We start from the raw sequence: 12,513 nt of genomic DNA, 5'->3' as shown, positions 1-12,513 counted from the left end.
TGGGGGACTCAGTAGGTTAAGCCTCTGCCTTTGGATCAGGTCATGAACCTAGGGTCTTGGAATTGAGTCTGCGTTGGGACTTCCTGCTTGGTGGCGAGTCTGTTTCTCTCTCTCTCTCTCCGTCTGCCTCTCTCCCAGGCTTGTGTGCACGTGCTCTCTCTCTCAAATAAATAAATAAAATCTTAAAAAAAAAAAAAGAAAGAAAAGAAAAGAAAAAGAAAAATTGATCTTCTGTGCTGACTTAACTTTTTTTTAGTATATATCCTGGGTCAGCAAACTCTTTCTGTAAAGGGACAGGTAGTAAATATTTTAGGCTTTGTGGGCCATATGATCTCTGTTTCAACTACCCAACTATCAATTGTAGTAAGACATTGCATAAGCAATAGGAAAATGAACAGGTATGGCTGTGTCCTGAAAAAACTTTATTTACAAAAATAGATGGCTGGCCAACACAAAGGTGTAGTTTGCCAATTCCTGGTATGTATCAACAAAACTATCTTTCAAACTTTCACAATATAAAACCAAACAAATTCACAAGCCAAACAGGAACCAATGTAATTCAAATGAACATTTCAATTAATATAACTCATATTATTTAACCAAAAAGAAATCTGCTTTGTGATAGTAGATATGTCACTAAGACAGAGGTTTTTATGTTCTGTGATATGTGTTCTGTGGTAACTCAACTCAACTTCTCATCTTACCATAGTGTGAAACCACTATACTATTTGGCTATCCCTCACGAAGAAAGGACCACTCTTTTTTTTTTTGAAGAAGAAGAAGAAGATTTTATTTATTTATTTGACAGAGAGAGATCACAAGTAGGCAGAGAGGCAGGCAGAGAGAGAGAGAGAGAGAGAGAGAGAGAGGGAAGCAGGCTCCCTGCTGAGCAGAGCCTGATGCGGAATTCGATCCCAGGACCGAGATCATGACCCGAGCCGAAGGCAGCGGCTTAACCTACTGAGCCACCCAGGCACCCCGAAAGAACCACTCTTATTAAGCAACTCTTCTTTTCCCAGTTTAACAAGAAGGGCTCATAACCTTAATAAAACAAATACTACTTGATCCAATGTTACTTCACACGCAAATGCAAATTAGGGCAATGTTTTTCTAAGACAATAAAAACAAAAAATAGTAGTAAATATAAGCTGTATTAGCTATATTGAAGTTTTAAATCCTTAACATTTTTAACTCATCAATCTTCAAGACAGGGATTCTACCCATCTTCAGAAAAGGAAACTAAAGCCCAGAGATTAAATAATTTGTACAAGGCGGGACACCTGGGTGGCTTAGTCAGCTTAGGTCCTCCCTGCTCAGCAGGGAACCTGCTCCTCCCTCAGCCTCTACTGCTCCCCCTGCTGTGCTCTCTCTCTTTCAAATAAATAAAATCTTAAAAAAAAGAAATCTGTACAAGGTAACACAGCTAGTAAGTACCACAGTACAGAGATGAACCCAATCAGACTGGTTCCATATTCTGTGTGCTCTTAACTGTTTTAACATATATGAATCAGCGTTTGTTAACATTTTTTTAGATTACTATATAGGCTTCTGGATTATGATGAAGGATCCTTTCATTTAAAAGACCATTGTAAATGAAGAGGGGGACCAAAGAGATTTGAAAGTGAGAGTTGTAAAACCAAATTTATGAAAAAGGGATCCTTAGAATCATTTATTCAGTTGTGCCAACAAATAGCAATTTGTTGCTATAAGACATAACATTTACAATGGTTTTCCACATTTTTCAGATATATGCAGAATGTATGCAAAGTGGTTAAAATCATGACTCACATTTGCTTAGCAATGGCTGGCCTGAAGTCTTGCCATATCATTCCTGTACAGTGGTGAAGGCAACCAGTAGCATATGACTTAACTGTATTTACCTCTATTTGTGAAGTACCTGCAACTCTAATGTTAAGAATTGAATTCCACAGCAATACTGACTTATTTACTAAAACACTCAGCACAATGCCAACAATGGAAAAACAACTGCTTGCTTGGAATCACAGCAAAGACGGTAAGACAATCCTTTCTTTGTAATAAAAACCACTCTTGGGGCTTCATGTCTATATGTTAAGAAATTCATTCCTCTTGGAAAAGGACTTCAGCTACCTCCATTTTGACCTCAAACTTTCTAGTTGGGTGTTTCCTTCCAGCTTGTCTCTTGGTTCAGACTGGAAGATCCAGGGGGCAAAGCATCCTCTGATGGGAACCTCAACTATCCCCTCAACCAAAAAGGACGGTCTGAGCCAGCAAGACATCTCCCTTCCCATGACTGACTCTAAGACAAGGTTTGATTTGACCTTCAGTGCCTCCCTGAACATACCCATGCCACCTATGCCCCATATTTTTCATATATAAACATATATATTTTTAGCACTTTGGAGACAGTCTCCGAATTGCCAGTCTGCTGTCTTCTCAGTGCTGGCCTCACTGAATAAATCCTTTCTTGTTTCACCATCATTCATTTTTCTGAGTTTGGATTTTATCAGCTGTTGAGTGGCAGAACCTCGTTCCATTTGGAATCCCCAGGCCCGGGTGCTTTTGCTTGCCTGTGTCCCAGCTATATTCTGTCTACTGTTTTTAAGGTCTAGGTAAGGGGTAACAAGAAATAAAAGCCATCACTTGTTTGAAGATGCAAAGATTTGTCTTTCATTAGTTTTGGAAGGGTTGCTTTCCTCTTCAATAAAACGGATCAAGGACCAATTCTTCTATCTGCAAACTGTTGAAATAGTGAGTCACTTATTGGGATCACGAACTAAAAATTTTAACAAATTTTACCCTCTTTTTCAGAACAGAAACTACTGGGAAAAAGCTAACCTCTTCTGATTTTCTAAGTTAAAAAAACTTTTTTTGACCTGCTACTAAAAATGTTTTCTTTTGATTTAGTAAAACAGTTCCTTAGGAAAATGAAATATAATGAATTCTGAATGTACAGAATTGCAGATAGTGTAAAAAAGTTGTTCCATATAACACCTTAATGTATTTTCCATGTAAGAGGTCTTATTAGTGATTTGATTAAAGTCAGATATTGATATAATGAAACTAATCCAAGGGGGCATGGTACGTTAAGGTTAAAAAACTTAAAAAATATGTTGGCAGGAGAGAAATTCCTAATGTTTGACAGGAGTCTGGAAGAATTAAGATAGAGGATGAGAGACAAAAGAGAGAAGCTGTAAAATAAACTCAGTGGTATAACTTCTCAGCATATATAAACATGCTTGGGAAAAAAAAAAACACAGACATGCTTGGAACTATGGAGTTGGTTACCATTTTTCCCAAGCATAGTGTTTGGGTAATTTTTTTTTTCTTAATTAAAGTAGGCTCAGAGCCCAATGCAGGGCCTGAACTCATGACCCTGAGATCAAGACCTAAGCTGAGATCCAGAGTTGAAGGCTTAACTGACTAAGCTACCCAGGTACCCCATAGGAAATTTTTGAGTGGGAATACATTTCCAAGAGAAGTAAAGACAAAACTAGACTTATTCTGTGGTTTTTACTTTGGTGAAATCTATGAACTCTGTGAAGTAATGAAGAATTGAATAGTTTAATGATACAGATGGTATTTCAGAAGAAAAATACATACACACAAAAAAACTGAATGCTAAAACCAGTAAAAAAGGAATATCATAGTCATTAACTAGTTAACAAAAACATTAAAAATATACACAGTTTGGTGCTTAGTAATTTTTCTAAGTAAATTTGAAAGAAAGATTATAAGGATTATATATTGTTTTGATATATCTGAATGGGGAGATGATTTAAAGTACAGAAGAATTTTAAGACTAAAAAATAAAATTCACATCTTCTAATCTAGTCTCTTCCAATTTCAGATAGTAGAGAGATAAAGGTCCTTATTCTAGTTAATACAGCTGCTTAGTTATATATGTCCAACCAAATGGCCCATAAAAGAAAATGACAGTGCCAGGTGAGGAGGGCTGTAATGTCAATTACATAAAGTGGGGAAGGAAAGCCTTAAGATTAAATAGTACTAAAACAAAACCCAAAGGCCAATGATAAAAGACTCTTGCAGTTTATTTTTACATGAGGGCCACAGATATTTTGCCAACTCAGAGAAAAAGGTCTCTAGATTTTCCTCAAAATAACTTAAAAAGAATTTTTTTAAAAGATTTTATTTATTTGTTAGAAAATGGTGGGGCACAAGCAGGGGGAGCAGCAGGCAGAGGAAGCAGCAGGCTCCCTGCTGAGCAATGAGCCCGATGGGGATGTGGGAGTCCATCCCAGGTCCTGGGATCATGACCTGAGCTGAAGGTGGACACTTAACTGATGAGCCACCCTAGCGTCCCTCAAAATAACTTAAAAAAAAAAAAAAAAGAAAGAAAAAAACACTTCAGATGTGTCCATCTTAGATTATGTTACACTGCCAAAGAGAATTAAAAATTAAAATTCAAAATAACATTGACAGACATGTGGAAGGTTGGTACCAGATACATGTAAGACAGACCTTCCATAACCTCTTTTTAGCCAGCAAACAGCAGTGCCAGAAAGAAAACAGAGTAACATTTGGTAGTAACCTCTAAAAAGGACAGTTTTAGTTACCCATTTTAAAGTCAGGAAGTTTTCAGGGCTGCATTATCAGCATGTAATTTTTAAATTAAACAAAACAAAACAAAACAAAAACAGGGGTCCTGTGTGGCTTAGTCAGGTAAGTGTCTGACTTCAGCTCAGGTCAAGATCTTGGGGTCCTGGGACTGAGTCCCAGGTTGGGCTCCCTGCTCAGCCTGGAGTCTACTTGTCCCTCTGCCTCTCTGTCTTCCTCCCCTTGCTTGTGCTCTCTCTGCCTCTCTCTCAAATTGATAAAATCTTAAAAAACAAACAAACAAACAAACAAACAAACCGACAGGTGCAAGAGTAAAATATTTTAATGACCACATTCTGTAACACTTCCCATGTTTATCCTGTGTGGTCTTTTGAAAGGACAACAGAAGTTGGATTAAATTATTCTCACTTCAAGACTGCTAAAGTTGTATCTCACTTACAACAAGCTTTTATATAAGTATTTTATTTTGTTAAAGATTTTATTTATTTATTTGAGAGACAGAGCGAGAGAGCACAGCAGTGGGGAGGGGCAGAGTGAGAGGGAGAAGTAGACTGCCCACTACGCAGGGAACCCGACTTAGGACTTAATACCAGGACGCTGGGATCATGACCCCAGCTGAAGGAAGACACTTAAACGACTGAGACACCCAGGCACCCTCTAAGTATTTTAATACAACAATATTTCATGGCATTAATACAAAAATAAACCTGGCTTCTCAGAGAAATATTTATTTAGATAATGTTGAGAACCACTGAACTACCAGAGCAGGAGAACTGAAAAGAAGAGGGGTGGAGAAACAGAAGAGTGTGAAGTATTTGCAAAAACTACCATTTGTAAATGGAAAGCTGTTGTGATAACCATAACATCTGTTGTCCTGGTAAATCTTGCTTTGACATCATGCTATCACTTACTCTTGTTTCAACGAATTAGTAATAGAACAATATGGTAATAGAACAAAACAGTCAGGGGCGCCTGGGTGGCTCAGTGGGTTAAAGCCTCTGCCTTCAGCTCAGGTCATGATCCCAGGGTCCTAGGATCGAGCCCCGCATCAGGCTTTCTGCTCAGCAGGGAGCCTGTTTCATCCTCTCTCTCTCTCTGCATGTCTCTCTGCCTACTTGTGATCTCTGTCTGTCCAATAAATAAATAAAATCTTAAAAAAACAAAACAAAACAAAACAGTCATCCCAAGTGGAATGACTGCAGGTAACTGGAACAAGAATTTTAAAAAAGCTTTTGTACGTTCCAAGACTTCAATTTGAAATAAATAAATTAATTTCTACACGGTAAGCATCTTAAGTGCACAGCTGGTGTTTTTTTGGGGGGGGGGGCTACAGTGGTAGGAAGACTTTAAAGCAGAGTAATCCCTAAAGACAGAAGGATCGCACATTTTCGTTACTGCGAGGTTATAAAAAAATTCATCTCTAGGAAAACTGATCACGGAATCTCAAATTCTGGGGTGTTAAATAACAGTCATAATACATCAGCGCTGTACGGCTTATTCTGAGTAGAATGTCATTAACATCTCAAAGGCCAAATAGCCCTCTCGGAAACAACCCTGAAGGAGAAAGAGCTGTGAAAATGTACATATGCACGTGTGTGTATACAAGACAGAAATAACCAGTATGAGAGGGAACTCGTATCTGCAGTACCGTCGGTTTTGTAGGGAGGGCGGCTGGTGGAGGCAGAACTGCAGCTGACTTTCTAAAGAGAAGATAAATACCTGTGTCTGACGTGATTCTAAGAAAGCTTCTTCCACGGGGTGGGAGTGTTGGTAAGCACTGTCTAATGAGCCATATTGAAAAGGGGCAGAGTAGGTGACCGCTGGATCCTCAGTGCTTAGCATGGAGAGCACAACCACATAATGTGTTCGCTAAACACTTGCTGTATGAATGAATGAATGCGAGGTAAATGAACCTTTGGATTAGGGAAGGAGGCATTCGCCTGCAGAGGTAGTTCTGGAGGAGAAAAGCGCAGGTACCGACGGAAGGGCCAAACCCTAGTGCTAGGAGGGACAGAGACGGCTACAGGATTCGCGAGGGCACTGACCAGAGAGAACTCGGTGCCGGGCCAGTTGACTCGGAAAGGGATGTCATCGCTGAGCTGGGGGAGCGCTCGGCCGCCACCGGACGCCTCTAGGAGGCCGCAGAGGACCAATAACACCGGCCCGCCTGCGACCAGACTACGCGCGCCGCCTCCTCCTTCCTCCATCCTCCACTGCCGATTTCTCCAGCCGCCGCCACAACCTCCTCTTCCCATAGAGGAGAGGAGGGGGAGGAGGAGGAGGAGGCGGCGGGACTTCTAAGCACCCAGGCAGCCCGGGGCCCAACCGCCGCCACGTCTCCTTCCGGAGAGCCGGGCAACGCCACCTCCACCCCCTTGGGCCTCCCGCCACCGTTTCCGGGGCAGGCGGCATATCAACATCCGGGTCCACCAAGCCATCCGCCTACGGAAGCCGGGACGCCGGTCGGCGGTCTCGGGGTCGGGGGAGGGGAGAAATCGAACACTGCGACCTGCCGGAGGCTGACTCCGAAAACCTGGCCTGAGTCCAGGCTTTTCCGCGGAGACGTGACGGCACCTAGAGTGGGTGAGTCCGGGAGGCGGCGGCCGCTCTCGCCTACCCCCCTAGCGGCTCTCCAGCAGGTAGGCGGTGTCTTGGCTCGCCCTGGAGCTGGAAGAAGAGCGTGAACTCGGCGGGTGTAGTCATTAGATGCCAGAATTGGAGGTGGCGATGAGAATTGGCGGTGTTCCTGACTTAGCTACCCTCCAGCTGCTTTTCTTTTTCCTTTTATCCGCATGTAGCATCTGTACACTTCATTTTTCCCGCTTGAAGCTTCTCTCCGCCTCTTCTCCTGTGGGTTGTGGTCATCTCAGTTCCTTGCAGCCACTGACAAACGCAGGGCCGTTTGTTTGCTCAGTCTCTGCAGCGCTAGCTTAGGGGATAACAGATCTGAGGAATCTTGTCGTACCCCAGTGTAAGAATCCTGTGATTCTCTGTGGTTGTTGTGGACAGAGACTCCTTGTGGAGAGGGCAGATAGACCTCACAGCCCCAGCGTTTTCACCCGTGCGGCTTCTCCTTCATCCCACAGTTGACATTCAACTTATGAAATGAAGTTGACATTTATGAAATGAAGATGACATTTGAACCTATGAAACTGTTAGGTTTCCGTATGTGAGGTTCGGGGCCAGGCGAATGTGAGGTTATGAATTCACCTGAGGTTAAGACATGTCTGACTGCGTTCAAAATAAGACAACAGGTTTTAAATTTCCCTCTCTTTTAAAAATGCCATTGTTTTCATTTCCAGTATAATGGGTTATACAATGGTAGCCATGGAGCACCTTGAATTTTCTTTCTGGATGTGGGTAAAGCTGGATTCTCCCCTCACTCCTCGAATTTGAATCAAATTAAAAAGCAGGAGGAGCAGGCTTATTTTTCATCTTAAAAGTTTCCTTTTTTTAAAATATAAGGAATCCACAGTTTCAAAGAAAATTACTTTGGTCCAGCTTTGAGGTGTTGTTTATTAATTTGTTTAGTACTTATTAGTGCTTAAAATGTGCCAGACCAGTAGGTTTGGTAAAATGGTAAATAAATGTGTCTCTGCCTTTTGTTCCTCTTGGTCTAGCAAGGCAGATTACAAAATAATTGCAACCTATTGTGGTAATAAAATAGTAGTTAACATTTACTTAGCATTTATTGTGTACTAGACATTAATCTAAATACTCTATATATTTATGAAGCAGGTACTATATATTATAGAGTAGAGGGATATAAAAGTGGAGGTAGAAAAAAGGAAGTGAGGAACTCTAGGATTGGACTCGAAAGGCTTTCCAAGAGAGGTGACTTTAGAACTGGGTTTTTTTTTTTTTTTTAAGATTTTATTTATTTTTTTGACAGACAGAGATCACAAGTAGGCAGAGAGGCAGGCAGAGAGAGAGAGGAGGAAGCAGGCTCCCTGCTGAGCAGAGAGCCCGATGTGGGGCTCGATCCCAGGACCCTGAGATCATGACCTGAGCTGAAGGCAGAGGCTGAACCCACTGAGCCACCCAGGCGCCCCTAGAACTGGGGTTTTAAGGATTTGTAGGAAGGAGTTCAGGCAGATGGAGAAGTGCATTTCAAGCAAAAAATTTTTTTTTAAAGATTTTATTTATTTATGACAGAGAGAGGTAGCAAGAGAGGGAACATAAGCACAGGGGAGCTGGAGAGGGAGGAGCAGGCTTCCCACCAAGCAGGGAGCCAGATCCGGGGCTTGATCCCAGATGCTGGGACCGTGATCTGAGCCAAAGGCAGATGCCCAACGACTGAACCACCCAGGAGACCTTCAAGCATAACTCTTCTTGATGACCCATTAGGACTTTTTGGTGTAGTCAGAGGACAGGATAGAATGGAGTCATCAGCAGGAGATTGGTACGACAGAGGGACAGAGGCAGTCAGTTCAGGGAAGGTTGCATATAGAACATATTCTATGCAGAAGTGTTTGAGCTATATCCAATAAGTCAGAGTTATTGCAGACTTTTTGCATCGGAATTATCTGATGTGACCCCTATTTCTCAAGTATACAAAGATTAATTCCAAATGGATTAAAGATTTAAATGAATCACACACAGAAAAGAGAAAAAATTACAAGAAAATTTAGGGGTATAATTAATCTTTGTGACTGAAATAGAAAATCCTTGTGTCATCAAAGAAAAAGACATATTTGAGTAAATAAAAATGAAAAGTACTTGTAAGGCGCTAGTTTAGTATCTGGGGCTATAATAATGGAATCGGTTCAATAGAGCTTATGCTCAAATAAGAGCTTAAATAAAAAATAAATAAGATACTTTCTGGTACTGGCAAATACTGCTTAGAAACTTGGGTTATATGAAAGAGAAGACCTCTGAGATGTGCTGCTTAGGCAGATGATCAGAGTAAGCTTCTTTAATGAAGTAACACTTGAGTGGTAACTTGAAATGATGAAGAAGGCGCACCAAATTTTCCAGGCGGAGGTCCTGAGGCATGGATGAGTGTGGTGTGTTGGACTGACAGAAAGAAGGCCTGTGTGGCTAGATTGTAAGAGATGATGTTTGAGAGGCAGGAAGAGGACACAGACCTGTAAGCAGGAGAGTGATAAGGCCTGATGCACATTCATGAGGATCATTATGACTGTCGTGTGGAAAATTGATTATAGGGGATGTTATGGGCTGAATTGTGTTCCCCTAAAGGATATGGTGAAGTTCTAACCCCTGGAACCTTGTGAGTGTGAATTTATTTGGACATAGGGCCTTTGCAGGTGTGATCAAGTTAGGATGAGGTCATACTGAATTAGGGTGGGTCTTAACTGGCCATCCCACCATGGTCTGTGTGAACAGTCATTTCCCCATGCTTGTATGTTTCTTTGGTCTAAGCTTGAATATGCCAGGGTGGCTTGGCAGAAGCTAGGGGTCTTCTCTCCCTTCAAAGTCAGAAAGTGTTCATTCATGAAACAAGTATCTGCTGAGTACTTATTACACGCCAGCAGGGTTTTTCAGAGCACACGGTGCTTCGCTCTCCTGGTACCTCTCTTAGAGAGACCCCAAGTTTGTGTGGCCGCTTGATGGCTGTTAGTTGTCTGTGGTTGATGCAAAACCGTCTGTAACCAGGTGAACAACTTGTTTGCCTATAGATGGGCCCTGGGTCCTGGGCGTCTGAATGTCTTTCCTGGAGTTGGTCCATTGTTGAATGATACCAGCCTCTCATTCAGTCAGGAAGCGTTTTCTTCCCTCTCTGAGAGAACACTCCTGCACAGATTCTTGTGGTGATACCATGATTTTAAGATCCAGCTTCTCCTTATGGGCAGCTCTTTGGATTTACAGAGCTGGGAAAGGCCGATTTTAAGTGAATGAAAAAACGTGAGCCTAAGACTTATTGAGATCAAAAGTAATTTGGTTTGATGGGGTGCTTGGGTGGCTCAGTTAGTTGGGTCTGCCTTGTCTCAGGTCATGATCCTGGGGTCCTGGGATCGCACATCAGGCTCCCTGCTCTGCGGGAACTCTGCTTCTCCCTCTCCCTCTGCCTACCACTCCCCTTGCTTGTGCTCTCTGAATCTCTGTCAAATAAATAAATAAAAATCTTTTTAAAAAAAAGGTAATTTGGTTTGAGTACAGGAAGGGAGTTTGGGAATGACATAAGGAGTTTAAAATGTGAAGGGGTGACATTTCACTGTAGTGGGAAAAGGATTTTTTTTTTTAAAGATTTCATTTATTTATTTGACAGAGATCACAAGCAAGCAGAGAGGCAGGCAGAGAGAGAGAGGGGGAAGCAGGCTCCCTGCCCAGCAGAGAGCCCAACTCAGGGCCCAGTCACAGGCCCCTGAGATCACGACCTGAGCCAAAGGCAGAGGCCCAACCCACTGAGCCACCCAGGTGCCCCTAGGATGTTTTAATTAATAAATGCTGCTAGTATAATTTGCTGTCCATTATAAGAAAACCAACGAGATCCCCTCTTCATAAAATACACAAAAACTAAATTGTAAATGAGTTAAATATATATATCTATATGAAGAGATGAGGAGAATATTTGTGTAACTGTAATAGAGATGACATTTCTTAGTAAGATAGGAAATCCAGATACTATAAAAGGGAAATCTGGACCTGCTTTAATAAATGTTTTAAAATTAGTAGTTTCTGTTAAAATTAAAAACGTGTAAAACTCTGGCCTAGTGATTTCACTTTTTGGACTTGCCCTGATACGTAAGAATGTGGGTACAAAGATATTCGTTGTGTCATAATCTGTAGCGGCAAAAAACCCCCTCTGGATATCTGATTTTTCAACAGTAAGGCTATGGCTGAATAAAGAATTAGGTACAAACTCTGTGCAACTGAATAGTAAGTTGGTTAGGAGCAGAGACTTAGGAGTTAGGCCAGTTAGATTCTGATCCCAGCCCTACCACCTAATCACATGTCTGACGTTGGGAACCTTGCTTAACCTCTTTAGAGCTCAGTTCTTCTTCTTTCTTTTTCTTTGTTTCTTTGTTTCTTTTTTTTTTTTTTTAAGATTTTATTTATTTATTTAACAGAGAGAGAGATCACAAGTAGGCATAGAGGCAGGCAGAAAGGGGTGGTGGGGGAAAGCAGGCTCCCCGCCGAGCAGGGATCCTGATGCGGGGCTTGATCCCAGGACCCAGAGATCATGACCCGAGCTGAAGGCAGAGGCCTAACCCACAGAGCCACCCAGGTGCCCCAGTTCTTATTTTTCAAATGGAGAAAATAACAAGCGGTAATATGTAAGAACTAATGATGATTCAATTTCTTTATTCTATTCATGTACCAGATGTTATGTCCAGGCACTATTTTAAGCACTTAAAAGATACAAACTTATTTAATTGATTTAGCCTCATAGTCTAAAAGGTAGGTTTTATTGTTTTCCCCATTTTACTGATGAGGAAACTGAGACACAAGTTAATACAATATTGTAGTATAAGTCACACAAACATAAAGTTAATATATTTATGCCACACTATAAAATATGCCTGAATAAAACTGTAAAAAAATTTTTTTAGTTGAAATTTTTATGAATCACAAATGAGAACTAAACAGTTGGGCTTTGAGTTAAAAGTTACCCCAAATCTCTTTATTATTTCTCATTTATTTTTATTTATTTATTTATTTTTAAAGATTTTATTTACTTATTTGACAGAGACACAGTGAGAGAGGGAGCACAAGCAGGGGGAGTGGGAGAGGGAAAAGCAGGCTTCTGGAGAAGCAGGGAGCCTGAAGTGGGGCCTGATCCAGGACTCTGGGATCATGGCCTGAGCCTAAGGCAGACACTTAAAGACTGAGCCACCCAGGTTCCCCTTGTTTCTCATTTAGACATAGAAAGGGCAAAACCACGGGCGCCTGGGTGGCTCAGTGGGTTAAGCTGCTGCCTTCTGCTCAGGTCATGATCTCAGGGTCCTGGGATCGAGTCCCGCGTTGGGCTCTCTGCTCGGCAGGGAGCCTGCT

At 41.6% G+C, this 12,513-nt stretch overlaps 2 protein-coding genes across 3 annotated transcripts in view; one reads left to right on the top strand and one right to left on the bottom strand.

Annotated features, from left to right (window-relative positions):
* ERLEC1 (endoplasmic reticulum lectin 1) overlaps positions 1-6,949 on the bottom strand; it is a 30,617-nt gene extending 23,668 nt beyond the window's left edge. The window contains exon 1 of the mRNA XM_080813006.1: positions 6,603-6,949. Coding sequence (XP_080669132.1) covers positions 6,603-6,812 — 210 coding nt within the window. The 5' untranslated portion in view covers positions 6,813-6,949. The remainder of the gene's footprint in view (positions 1-6,602) is intronic.
* A 63-nt stretch (positions 6,950-7,012) lies between these two features.
* Positions 7,013-12,513, top strand: part of ASB3 (ankyrin repeat and SOCS box containing 3) — a 108,824-nt gene continuing 103,323 nt past the window's right edge. Inside the window, exon 1 of one of the 2 annotated variants that reach the window (XM_080813002.1) lies at positions 7,013-7,140. The gene's annotated coding sequence lies outside the window, so the exon portion shown is untranslated. The remainder of the gene's footprint in view (positions 7,141-12,513) is intronic. The other variant, XM_080813005.1, reaches the window with a different exon arrangement.

This window comes from Martes martes, assembly GCF_963455335.1.
Source record: "Martes martes genome assembly, chromosome: 9".
Taxonomy (NCBI): Eukaryota; Metazoa; Chordata; class Mammalia; order Carnivora; family Mustelidae; genus Martes; species Martes martes.
Note: the sequence above shows the minus strand (reverse complement) of the source record. Positions and strands in the feature narration are given on the sequence as shown.